General features: G+C 51.3%; 1 protein-coding gene across 1 annotated transcript; it reads left to right on the forward strand.

The window, feature by feature from the left end:
• The first annotated feature begins 908 nt into the window (after positions 1 to 908).
• Positions 909 to 11,723, forward strand: H6PD (hexose-6-phosphate dehydrogenase (glucose 1-dehydrogenase)). Its single transcript, XM_014941505.1, has 6 exons — positions 909 to 1,035; positions 2,730 to 2,900; positions 4,252 to 4,908; positions 6,091 to 6,208; positions 8,530 to 8,799; positions 9,441 to 11,723. Exons 3-6 carry the CDS (start codon positions 4,282 to 4,284, stop codon positions 10,796 to 10,798), a joined length of 2,373 nt encoding a protein of 790 aa, XP_014796991.1. The 5' UTR covers positions 909 to 1,035; positions 2,730 to 2,900; positions 4,252 to 4,281; the 3' UTR covers positions 10,799 to 11,723.
• The last annotated feature ends 376 nt before the right edge of the window (positions 11,724 to 12,099 follow it).

The following is a 12,099-nucleotide window of genomic DNA, read 5'->3' on the forward strand; positions in this document are numbered from 1 at the left end:
GCTTCCTGGCAAAGAGTCCTTCTCCAGCTCTTCTGTAGGCACCCTTCAGGTATTGAAAGGCCTCTATAAGGTCTCCCCGGAGCCTTCTCTTCTCCAGGCTGAACAATCCCAGCTCCCTCAGCCTGTCTTCATAGGAGAGGTGCTCCATCCCTCTGATCATCTTCATGGCCCTCGGCTGCACCTCTTCCAGCCGGTCCATGTCCTTCAGGGCGTGCTCTAGTGCCTGAGATTGTGGGGGTCTTTTGTGTGTGTGTGTGGTTGGACTCGGTGATCTCAGAGGTCCTTTCCAACCATGAAGATTCTGTGACTCTGTGACTCTGTAACCCTGAGATATTGGTATTTTTCTCCCCTCCCGAGCGCCTTTACCCGGCAGAGCGGACGCGAACCGCAGAACGTGCGGGCGGTGGGAGGAGCCCTGGGGGGGGCGGGTCGTTGTGTCGGGCCCGCCCGCAGCCGCCGCCGCCGCCGCCCCGCTGGCGGGTGGGAGGGAGGTGAGTGAGGGGCGGCGGGGCCGGGCCGGGCCGGGCCGGGCCGAGGGGCGGAGGAGGATGGAGGAGATGGGAAGATGGCTTCCCCCCTGTCCCGGGAAAGGACGGCCTGTCTCCCCCGGGGTGCGTGGCGTTGCCGTAGGGTGCCCTCCCCGCTTCCCGTCCCTCCCACGCCGGGCCGGTAGCGCGGCCGCTCGCCCCGCTCGCCCACCCGTGTCCGCGGCGGGGGGATGCTCAGAGGGGGCTCTCCGGGAAGCGGGAGGAGACCGGCATTGGACGGCCTGGGGACGGTGACTGATGAGGTTGGGGTGTCCCCCCCCGGTGTGTACAGCCCCCGGGGGGCTGGGGGCCGGGTGGCGGAGGGGGGTACCCCTCACCGTGGGCGTTCTTCTGGCCGTGACCGTGTCCTCCTGCTTCTCCAGGGCGTCGGAGACCGAGCTGCTGCGGCCAGAGCTGCTTAGGAGAGGGGCCGTCCATCACAGCTGCGCTGGGTGGTTAATGAGAAAGGCCAAGAGCTAATTCCTGGGTCTCTCCGCTTGCTTTTAACGTGAGTGTCCACCTGAAACCTCTGACCTTCCCAGGAGCTGGTGGTGGGGTCGTTCCTGCTCTAATGTTTGCACGTGCAGGAGGCCAATACGCTGTTCCTGATCCTCCAAGAGTCTTGGTAGTTCTTCCCTTGGTGTCACACGTGCCTTGTAGGAGCCCCAGGCCACCCTTGGCTGTGTGTCTGCTAATGGGGATGCACCAGTAACAAAAAAGGGCTTTTTTCATCTTTTCCATACAGCAGGGGAGCTTACAACACTTGAAATGAGCTCCCATCAGACTGGAGCTCTGGTGCCCGTGTGAGGGAATGCACAGCCTCACTGCTGGGTTAAACTCCTCCAGTGTTTTACATGGATCAGGCCCAGGAGCCTTCTCCCCAGGCCTGACCGAGTAACTTTGTTCAGTCTGGCTGGGGAATTCTTGGAGTTTTATTTTTTAGTGTGAGCAGTGATGAGTATCTGATATGAAAGCAGCAAACACACCTCCCTGGCTTTACTGCCCTTATTCTGGGCAGTGTAGTACAACGTTTTGCAACTGGGAGTGTCGTGAAACTGGTTTTCAGTTGGTTTGGAAACACATGTGCCTGTAGCTGAATCTGCCAGGAAACTGCTTGGGTAATTCACTCATTTCCTTGAGTTTGTGGGAGAGGATGACCCACCCAAACCCTTCCCATTCCATAGCAGGTACCTGCTCTTCAGCTGGGGTCTCTGGAGAGCGTGGCCATCTGCACCCTGCCAAGGTGCAACGGGCACTATGTCAAACTCGAGTAGGTTCCTGGAGCAAAGGTTGCTCAAGCAAATGTAAATAGTACTTTATTGCACTGAGAAACTTGGTCATCTGCTTTATAATCCCGTAGTGGGGGAAGGAAAACCAAACCTCTGCTAAAAATGATAATTATTTATACTGCAGGCAAAATCTTAGGAGTCACACTTCTGCCCCTCTGCCATTGCCAGCACTATTTGCTGGAGTTTATACAGGACAGTGAGAAAAGAGGGAGGGGAGGCAGTCACAACAGAGGGCTGGGGAGAGGTGATACGAGTTAGATTTATGGACTACAGTCTACCTTGTTGAAGCTCTCTGGAGAAGAGCAGTGGATACTGGACCATCTCTTGAGGGAGTGATGTGTCCTGTGGGGAACATTGAGCTGTCTCCTTGCCCGATGGCCAAGCAGAGCGGGCAGCAGTTGTGGCTGGCTGACTGATGCTCAGCTGCTGTGTGATTTCTGTGCAGGAAACAGGGAAGGAAAAGCCAAGGAGCCTCTGTGCAAACTGACAGAGGGAAGGCTGGGTGCCCAGAAGGCACTGCAGCAGCAGACGGGACATGTGCCATCCTGCCCTCCTAGGGGGGCTCACCAAAACTGCCCCCTTCTCACCGCATGAGGGTTGCAGTCTAGGGAAGCCCTTTCTTAGGGTTGGAGCGGGGGACTGCTCCCAGGGATGCTCACAAGGGTCTGGGTTGGAGACCTGCAGCATCGTTGTGAGCTCGCATGCAAGGCGGAGGAGTTAGTGAGTCAGGAAGACGCTCTGGGAGCAGGGCTTGCCACGTGGACCTGCGTTTTGCCTGCTGGCAAACAGCAGCCAAAAGGTTCAGAGCAGCCAACGTGTATGGGCTGAGCGCTGGGATGTGCTGGGAGGTTGCTGGCACGGGCATGTTCGTTTTTTTCTCTGCTATAATTGGGTCTTTTCCCTCATTTACCAGAAAGGGGACACTCTGCCTTATCTTGCTTGCTCACCTGACCATTGATCAGAGAATCTGCCGTACACTCAGACACAGGAGAAGAGAGATCTGTGCTCAGGAGGGGCTGTGAAGACGACAAATTTCCAGCTACTTTTGCCACTGCAGTCTCTGCAAAGCATCCGTGTTACCCAGGTGAGTCTGCTGGGGAGAGAAATCTGAAGTTATTGTAAAGACCAGTTCGAGCTGCAAAGAGGGAGAGATATTCAGAAATTGTATGGTCATAAAACATCCATTTTAAAGTGGTGTAATCATGCCAGTGCAAAGCCTAGTGAGGCTGCAACTATACCACAATAAAAAAGCCATGTGCTTTTTCCTCTTACTGTCAAAAAATGGCCGGTTTTCCTACACAGGTGAAATTAAAAGGTATAAATTTGTTGACCAGAACCAAAAGTTTTAAAAGAAGTTAATTATCTTGTGTGCTGTGAAAGCTGTGCTCCAACTAAACACAACTTCAGAAAATGAAATTAAGAGAATGAGATCACCAGTGTAAGAGCTTCTGAAATAATACTTGATGTAATGAGAAAAGCACAATGGTTTATTCACTTGTTCCAGATTATCTCCCTTGAGGTGTACAGTCATTGCCGTGTTTCTAGGTATAAGAACTTAATGTGTCATTTTTCTTAAAAACAAATTTGTTTCGAATTTGGGAAACAAGAATAAATAAGAGCCAAGGGTGTTTTTGGTCAGGGAGACCAGCTGCTACTGGCTGCAGTGGTTTGAATGGGTACTGAGTGGAGAAGGCCAGGACGGGTGCTGACACGTGATGGAAAGTTGCAGGAGGCAGAACACAAACCCCACATTGTCTTCTGGCCACGTACACAACCATCACGAGGCAGCCTCTAGACTGGCTCATGTCTAGACTCAGTTTTAAGGGCTAAACTTCTTTCCCTGAGTTGTTTTATCAGGCCGTTTGTCTCCCAGTAGCTCGTTAGAACCTCGTTCAGCTCTGTTCATGAGCGTGGTGGTGCATATAAGTAATTAAAGCACGGTGTGTTAAAGAAGAGCCCGTGTCCTGGAACTGCCAGTGGTCGTGCTTGTCTCTGAGCTGCTGTGACAATATTGACATGAAGCAATGCCAAGGCAGCATAATACCATTTGAGCAAAGTCCCAAACAAGAGGCTGTTGAAAGCGGTATTTAATTTGCAGGCACATGTGTTTGTAGCCAGCCCTGAAAATTGTATTAAAAAGGATTACAGTTTCACAGTCTAAAGGCATTGACACCCACTCATTAACTCAGCTGTGAGAGCAGCGTTTGTGCTACCAAAAGACCTCAGGCACACGCTGTCTTCCACCTCTTGGTTTGTGTAAGGAGGCTGCTGTCTTTCCAAGAGCCCCAGTCGCTACCATGATTCATATCATGGAGGGGAGGAGAGGAGGCTGTTGGGTGGAGAATCCAGGCAGAAGTCCCTGGCTTTTCCAGGGAACTGTGTTTTGCAGTTGTAACATTGATTGACAGACTTTCCTTTTTAATCCTGTCCTCTAGTGTTCCTGAGTCTACCTCTTCTCTCCCAAGATGCTGAGGAGAGTCCTGTGTACAGTGTTGTTCGTGGGAGCCTTGCCATCACTGGCTGAGGTGTCCCAAGGCCACATCTCAGTGATCTTACTGGGAGCCACGGGTGATTTGGCCAAGAAGTATTTGTGGCAGGGTCTGTTCCAACTCTACATCGACCAAGTGAGCAGCGGCCACAGCTTCACTTTCCATGGGGCTGCTCTGACAGCGCTGGAGCCGGGGCAGAGGCTGATGTTTGATGTGCTGAAGAAGCTGTCCTGTCCCCCGGATGAATCCCCCGACAGATGTGCTGTGCTCAAGGACCAATTCCTGAAGCTGAGCCAATACCACCAGCTGAAGACTGCCGAAAACTACACTGTGCTGAACACAGAGATCAAGACGATGCTTCGCCAGGAGGGGCTGAAGGAGGCTGGAAGGATCTTCTACTTCTCAGTACCACCATTTGCCTACACAGAGATTGCCCGCCACATCAACAGCAGCTGCAGACCACCTCCAGGAGCCTGGCTGCGTGTGGTGCTGGAGAAACCTTTTGGCCATGACCTGGAGTCAGCCCAGCAGCTGGCTGGAGAGCTGACCAGCTTCTTCAAGGAAGAGGAGATGTACCGGGTGGACCACTACCTTGGCAAACAGGTGAGCAGCTTGCAACGTGCAGCCCTGTGCCAGGCTGAGGGACTTAGTGGCTGGGGGAGTGTTGGGTGTCAGCTCTACATCTAACGAGAGGGTTGTTCCCCTCTCAAATTCAGGCAGAGCTGCTGAGTGTGCTCCCAAACCTCCATTTACTTATGGAGGCCTGTCCTGTTATTCTTGTCCTGTCCCATGCTGCTGTCCATCCTCTCACAGAGCAGAGATGTGCAGAGCAGAGCAGGGGCTTTCTCCCCTTAGAGTGATGAGGGTCCCCTCTCGAGAGGGAAGCTGTAGGGGTGAGCTGTGTGTGTGCATGAAGAAGAGAAGCAAAATTCATCCGATCTTTCACCAAGGTCAGAGCTTTGATTTCGCTGAATAAGCAGCGCCTTTTCCCTCTTGGAGTTCTCCCATCTCATTACACAGAGGCCTCTCTGCTTAGCCATGGCTTCTAGAAGCAGGCTTTTTTAATTTGATATGGAGCTGATGGGATGTTAGTTTTGCGGGATGCTTAGGAGAAGGTTTCTTCATGCTCTGTGCTCCACTTCGGGGCATGGAGGACTGGCTGCTGCAGGATGTGTAGCTGCATTGTCCCAGAGGGAACGTGTTCAAGGACACACCATCCTTGTTTTAGAGAAGCGTGATATCACATTTTGAAAGAAGCCTGTTCCAGCCATGGCACTGTGGCCAGATTTTACTCAGAAGGTTGCATGTCCAGCTGCAAGGAGAGCATCTCTACTTAGAGGGGGGATTTCTTCTCTTTTTTTTTTTTTTTCTTCCAAAAAAAGGAGATGGCTTTAGTGGTGTAAGCACCTGATCTAATGTATTTCAGCATTTTGGAACTGTACATAAGTTCCAGGATGGTCTGACTCAGCCCTTTGTCCTTTGACAGATATGAACTGAGTGTCTTGCAGTTTGTAGTTCAGCCTTTTTCACAGGAAACCTAAGAATGCCTCAGAAAGACTTTTGATGTCTGCTCCATACAGTCATTGGAGACCCTGTTGTGCATCACTGCAGACTCTCTTGCTGGTTTTTCTCTTCTCTGACCCACTCTGCTCTCTGTTGTGTGGTGTGTGAGCTGGCACTCCAGAGCTGCCACATCCCCGAGCTGGGTGAGACAGAGATGCTGTGGAAATATGGTGAGTTTTTATTGGGTCTTTGATATTTTTTTTATTTTTTTTTCCTTCACAGGCTGTAGCCCATATCCTGCCTTTTCGAGATCAGAACCGAAAGTTTCTGGATCCAATTTGGAACCGTCATCATGTGGAAAGAGTGGAGATTGTCTTGAAAGAGACTGTGGATGCTAAAGGTTGGTGAGATGAGTGTGCAGAGCTGGGGTGAAGGAGTGAGAAGGAGAACCGGTGGGTTAATTATGTGAAAGTGGCCCTTGAAGTAGTGCAGAAACAAAAAAGAGCTGAGAGGGACTCTCTTACACTTCCTATGCGAGGAACTGACTCACTTTCAGGTAGTGTTACTGCTTCCAGGAAAAGGTTCCCATTGCAGTTCAGCCAGGAGCAGGCGTGGAATTCCCTGCCTTTTTCTGCTGCAGAGCTTTGGGGGCATTGCACCTCGCTTTCTATCCCAAGTCTTGGTAAAAGGAACTGGATTTGGAATTGATGCAGCCTAAGGTGGCTTCAGTGCTGCAATAACCTGGTTTTTGTAATAACAATAAATAATAGTAACCCTGTCCTGTTAGCTTCCAAGCTCATTTGCACTATTCTTTGGAAGATGCTTCTGCATCTTTTGCCTGGATGTTGCTAATATCACCTAGACGGTGTCAGTCCAGGTACCTAGGTCAGTCTGTATAACAACAAATAATAATAACCCTGTCTTGTTAGCTTCCAAGCTCACACTGAGCATACATTTGCACCATTCTTTGGAAGATGCTCCTGCATCTTTTGCCTGGATGTTGCTAGTATCACCTAGATGGTGTCAGTCCAGGTACCTAGGTCAGTCTGTGTTCGTCTGCCTGTTTCTTTCCCTTCCTCTCTGTAGTAAGAAAGAGCATTGCAGGGGGAAAATCCAAGCCCAGAGATGCTAGCATGGGTCTCCTGCTGAAGGACACGGCTGCAATCCCTCCCTGCAATGCTGCAGCAGCCGCTCTGCAGTGCTCAGCATAAAGCACTCGGGGCTGGACTGCCACCCGCAGCACTTCTGGGGATGTCAGGCGCCCTCAGTTCTGCAACATCAGGATTGCTGCTCCGCTCGCTTTACCTCCTCTTCTGTCTGTCTGTCTCCCTCCCTCCCTTCCTCAATTATCCACAAACTCAATTATTGCAACTTTATCAAACTTGGAGTCATCTTTGGTGTGGCAGCCTGGACCTCACCTGGGCCTGTTTATGGGAGAGGGATGCGCTGCAGAGGGATTTAGGGAGAAGCGTTGTCTGTGCGTAGCCCCACCTGCAGCCTCCCTCCTCTAAACAGCTTTGTAATTTTTCATTTGACGTCTTTTTTTTCCCCTGTGCAGCTTCAGCTGGCAGCCTGGCTCCCAGCAAGTCTGCAGCATTGATTACGTTAATGAATGTGCCTTTGGATTAGAGCAAGGGAGATAGATGGATCAATCAATAGGGGAAGCCTATGGCTGTGATGTAGCCTGCAGTGTGCAGCCTGCTGCTGACGGACCTCAGAAAGGCATCTGTTTGAGTCACTTTCTTTATAAGTGCATTGTCCTTCTGCCCCTGCTCCCACCGGCATGAGAAGTTGGGCAGGGAAAGAGAAGCAGGGCTTTGTGCATGAGATCTTGTCTCTCAAGGGCATGGCCCAGCCAGAGCCTTCTGAAGACAGGAAAACCAGGAGAAAAGAGGCAGAGAAGAAGGCAGTGCTCATTGCCATGGCCCAGACTCAGTTGTTCTGGGGACCTGGTGTGTAGCTGTAGAGCTGCTGGGGTCCCTGCTGTGACCAGCTACCCTGTCCAAGTTTTTGGGTAGAACCGCACGTTGTGTGGAGTCCCAGGCCCAGGTGCTGTGACCTGTGGGGCAGGAGCGTCAGGGCGAGGGTTATGCTGGGGCCATGCATCGTGCTGTATCTGGGAGGTCTGAGCTGGATGTTGGTGCCAGGCACTGACCACAGCTTCTGAAGATACAAGCAGTCCAAGAAAGCAAAGCTGCCTTCTGCTCTCTACGCTCGGGAAGTATCAGGCAAGAGCGTTCCTCCTGATGGGTTTAGGTCCTGTAAGCACCCAAAAGGAGGATTATGTCTGGGTCTGTGGAGAACAAGCAATCCATGGGAACCTTTTCTCTTTATTTTAATAGTGGAGACACTTTGGAAGCCCCTCTGGAGGGAGAGGAAAGGCTTCGAATCAGAGAATTGTAGAATGGTTTAGGTTGAAAGTGACCTTTGAAGATCGTCTTGTCCAACCCCGGTGCCACGGGCAGAGACATCTTTCGCTAGGTCAGGTTGCTCAAAGCCCCATCCAAGCAGACCTTGAACATGTCCAGGGATGGGATATCCACAGCTTCTCTGAGCTTGATAGCTTCAATTTAATTGTTGGGCCAGGAGAAGAGGAGCTTGGTGCAAACCAATTAGGGCTTGTGCTTTTTGTGCTCCTTGGCACACATTATATGTGCTGAGTGTAAGGCTGTGAGAAAACCGCATCAGTTCACCAGCATCTTACCTCCTCTTTGTCCTTAGGCCGCACCAGCTTCTACGAGCAGTATGGAGTCATCCGGGATGTGCTGCAGAACCACCTCACAGAGGCCCTGATGTTCCTGATCATGGAGCTCCCAGCCAATGTGAACAAGACTGAAGAGGTTTTGCAGAGCAAGCTGCGGGCCTTCCAGTCCTTGCGGGGCCTGGAGAAGAAGAGCGTCGTGTTGGGTCAGTATCAGGCATATGCCAGCCAAGTGCAGGAGGAACTGCAGAAGGCACGAGACTACATCAGCACAACACCAACCTTCGCAGGTGAGAGTTTGGTCTGGGCCCTGGAGAGGGGAGTAGTAGATTTGAGTCCTCATATGCTGGTACCAGCTCCATGACTCTGGGTCTCACTGTTGACACAGGGATGTCTCCAGGCATCCACCAGCATGTCGACTGGGAGCTGTAACAAGATAATAGTGTTGTCGTGTTAGTTAACTGATGATCCACTGAATGGGAAGCATTGCATAAGAGCTAAGTCCCATTATTCTTGATAAGATCTCGGTGTTATTTTTAGAAGTAGACTGTAAACTGCTTTGCCTTTTCATAAAGTCAAATTGCTCTCTGCATCTGAGGGGTAAAGTATTGGCAGTTCTCTGTGATGAGTAGACCACAAGACCATCTCTGGCCGTGCTGTGTCTTCTAAACATTAAAGATTTTGTCTGGATGAGATTTGTGCTCAGAAGCTGTTTTCCTGCAAGATGAAAGGAGGCTAATTGAGTAGGATACCTGGGAGGAAGCACAGGAGGGTAGCTGGAGAGCAGTATGCCCAGTGAAGGGCTGAATGTGGAGCAAGAGACATAGTGGATGCCAAGATTTCTGGGAGCTAAGGAGGGAGAATGGTGGGTAGGTGGTCAAGATCCCCTCAAATCAGGTTTAATTTGGTACTGAGTTCAGTCTCATTTCAGGTGTGCTGATTCACAGTGACAGCCTGCGTTGGGAAGGGGTCCCTTTCCTCCTCACCTCTGGGAAAGCTCTGGATGAACGGGTAGGTTATGTGCGTGTTCTCTTCAAGAACCGGGCCTACTGTACCCAGAGCGAGACTCTGAGGGACGCAGAGCACAGCCAGTGTAAAACCAAGCAGATCATCTTCTACATTGGGCACGGTGCCCTCAACACCCCTGCGGTCCTTGTGAGCAGGAACCTTTTCAGGCCCATCATGCCAGAAGGCAGCTGGAGAGCAGCAGTGGGTCAGTCAGACCTGCACGTTTTTGGACAACCATTGTCTGATTATTATGTGTACACCCCTGTGAAAGAGAGGGATGCGTATTCAGTCCTCATCTCCAACATCTACCATGCCAGGAAGGACTTCTTTATTACCACTGAGAACCTGCTGGCCTCCTGGGGATTCTGGACACCACTGCTGGACAGCATTTCTCAGCAGCCCCTGCGCCTCTACCCTGGGGGTGTGGAGAACCAGCACCTCTTAGACTTTGAGATGGTGAGCGATGAAGTGGCTTTCACACTGGTGGAGCCAGTGGAGCTGCTGAACCCCAACAGGTTGATGCCAAGTGATTACAAGACAATCCAGACCAAATTTCGGCAAAGTCCCCTGGTCTCAGCATGGTCTGAGGAGCTGATTTCCCAACTGGCTTCTGACATTGAGAAGACAGCACACAGGACTGTGGCACAGTTTGGGCAGTTCCACCTGGCCCTCTCAGGTGGCTCCAGCCCAGTGGTCCTATTCCAGCGGCTGGCAAGACACCACTACGCCTTCCCATGGAAGCACACCCACATCTGGCTGGTAGATGAACGCTGTGTCCCTCTCACTGACACTGAGTCCAACTTCTTCAGCGTGCACAACCACCTCCTCCAGAACGTCAGGGTGCCTTACTTCAACGTCCACCCCATGCCCGTCCACCTGAACCAGCGGCTCTGTGTGGAGGAGGACAGAGGAACGGAGCTGTATGCCAAGGAGATCATGGCCCTGGTGGCCAATGCCAGCTTTGACCTGGTGCTGCTGGGGGTGGGCACTGATGGACACACTGCTTCGCTCTTCCCCCAGTCTGAAAATGGCTTGGAAGGGGCTCAGACTGTGGTGCTGACTGAAAGCCCTGTCAAACCTCACCAAAGGATGACCTTTAGCCTGCCCCTCATCAACAAGGCCAGGCAAGTGTTTGTCCTGGTTCTGGGGAAGGGCAAGCACGACATCACCACCCTGCTCAGCAGAGTGGGCCACCAGCCAAGGAAATGGCCTATCTCTGGTGTCAGCCCCAGCTCTGGCCAGCTGGTGTGGTATGTGGATTATGAAGCTCTGCTTGGGTGACGTCTCCCCAGCGTCCCTCCTCCCTTCTCTGCGTGGCCCTGACAGCCTGGATTTTCCTACACGACTTCTGTGTTTTTTCTGTTGCCAGAGGCAGCTTCATCTCTGACAGACTCTCCTAACCTTCTGGGAAGCCCGTGGCCTGCACTGCCTCTGACATTTGAGCCCGGAAAGGAGCTCGGCTCAGTGTCCGGAGCCAAGATCCCAGCATTTCTGCACTTCTGGCTCTGCTGGGGATTCTGACTGTGACTTTGGACAAATTACCTCACCTTGAAGTGCCTCAGTTTTCCCTGTCACGCCTTTGTGGCTCCTAGCGTGTAACTACCTCGCAGGCACTACGGGAGATTGTTAAGTACCTGCCATTTTTTTTTAAATTTGTTTTTAATTCTCAGGCTAGAAGACGGTAATAACGTGTTAATCCTCTGCCCTGCTCGGTCCAGCTGGGACAGAGCTGTTGTCTCTGTGAAATGATGGTCTGGGCACACGGGTCTGTAGCCCCGTAGCCCATCCTGGTGTCAGCCGGCCACTGGCTGTGGCTGTGCCCTCCTGGGAGCACACCCCCCTGATTGCTTTTGTGGCAAGTGGCCCCTAAATGCTGACACTGATTTGTGAGGGCACTGCAGTCCCCAGCCTCTGCTAATTGCCCAGCAGCAGAGGCTGAGTTCATAAGCAGCAATTTGCTGCTTTCATTAAGTGGATAGCTGATACCACAGGGGATGGAGAAGGAAGACACATCGCTTTTGAGGCCGTTGGAATAATGGGGACAGGGTGAGGAATATGGCAGTTCACAGACCTGTTATTTGCCTGCAGTGCAATAATTATTGAGGGAAAAGCTTGGTGTTCAGAGGAGTTCTTTTTAGCTAGCAAAGACATGTTTTCTTTAACTGTCTTTCTCTTGTCTTGTTCTCCGAAATGAACTTTTCCCTGTCCTCAGGCTGTTATTTGCCTGCAGTGCAATAATGATTAAGGGAAAAACTTGGTGTTCAGAGGAGTTCTTTGTGTTTAGCTAGAAAAGACATGTTTTCTTTAGCTGTCTTTCTCTTGTCTCATTCTCCGAAATGAACTTTTCCCTGTCCTCAGAATTGAAGCTTGCAGTATCATTCAGTGGTTTATAAAATTTATGTGGGAAGCAGCTTTATATCAACATACCCATCATTACAGCATTGAGGTAGTTACAGTGTTTGTGGATGGTGGTGATGGGCTTTGAACTTGAGGACACTGAGTTATAAGAGGAGGAAATTTTCTCTGTACGTATCTCCTGGGCGCACAGAACTAGCAAATTGCATCTCTGTGTTGACAGGACA

Source organism: Calidris pugnax, unplaced genomic scaffold, assembly GCF_001431845.1.
Source record: "Calidris pugnax isolate Ruff unplaced genomic scaffold, ASM143184v1 scaffold82, whole genome shotgun sequence".
Classification (NCBI taxonomy): domain Eukaryota; kingdom Metazoa; phylum Chordata; class Aves; order Charadriiformes; family Scolopacidae; genus Calidris; species Calidris pugnax.

Bases quoted from the DNA above. Each gene is read 5' to 3' on its own strand.
- H6PD (XM_014941505.1), top strand. From the start codon at position 4,282: ATGCTGAGGAGAGTCCTGTGTACAGTGTTGTTCGTGGGAGCCTTGCCA. The intron at 4,909-6,090 runs GTGAGCAGCTTG...TTTCCTTCACAG, and splicing joins ACCACTACCTTGGCAAACAG to GCTGTAGCCCATATCCTGCC. The intron at 6,209-8,529 runs GTTGGTGAGATG...CTTTGTCCTTAG, and splicing joins AGAGACTGTGGATGCTAAAG to GCCGCACCAGCTTCTACGAG.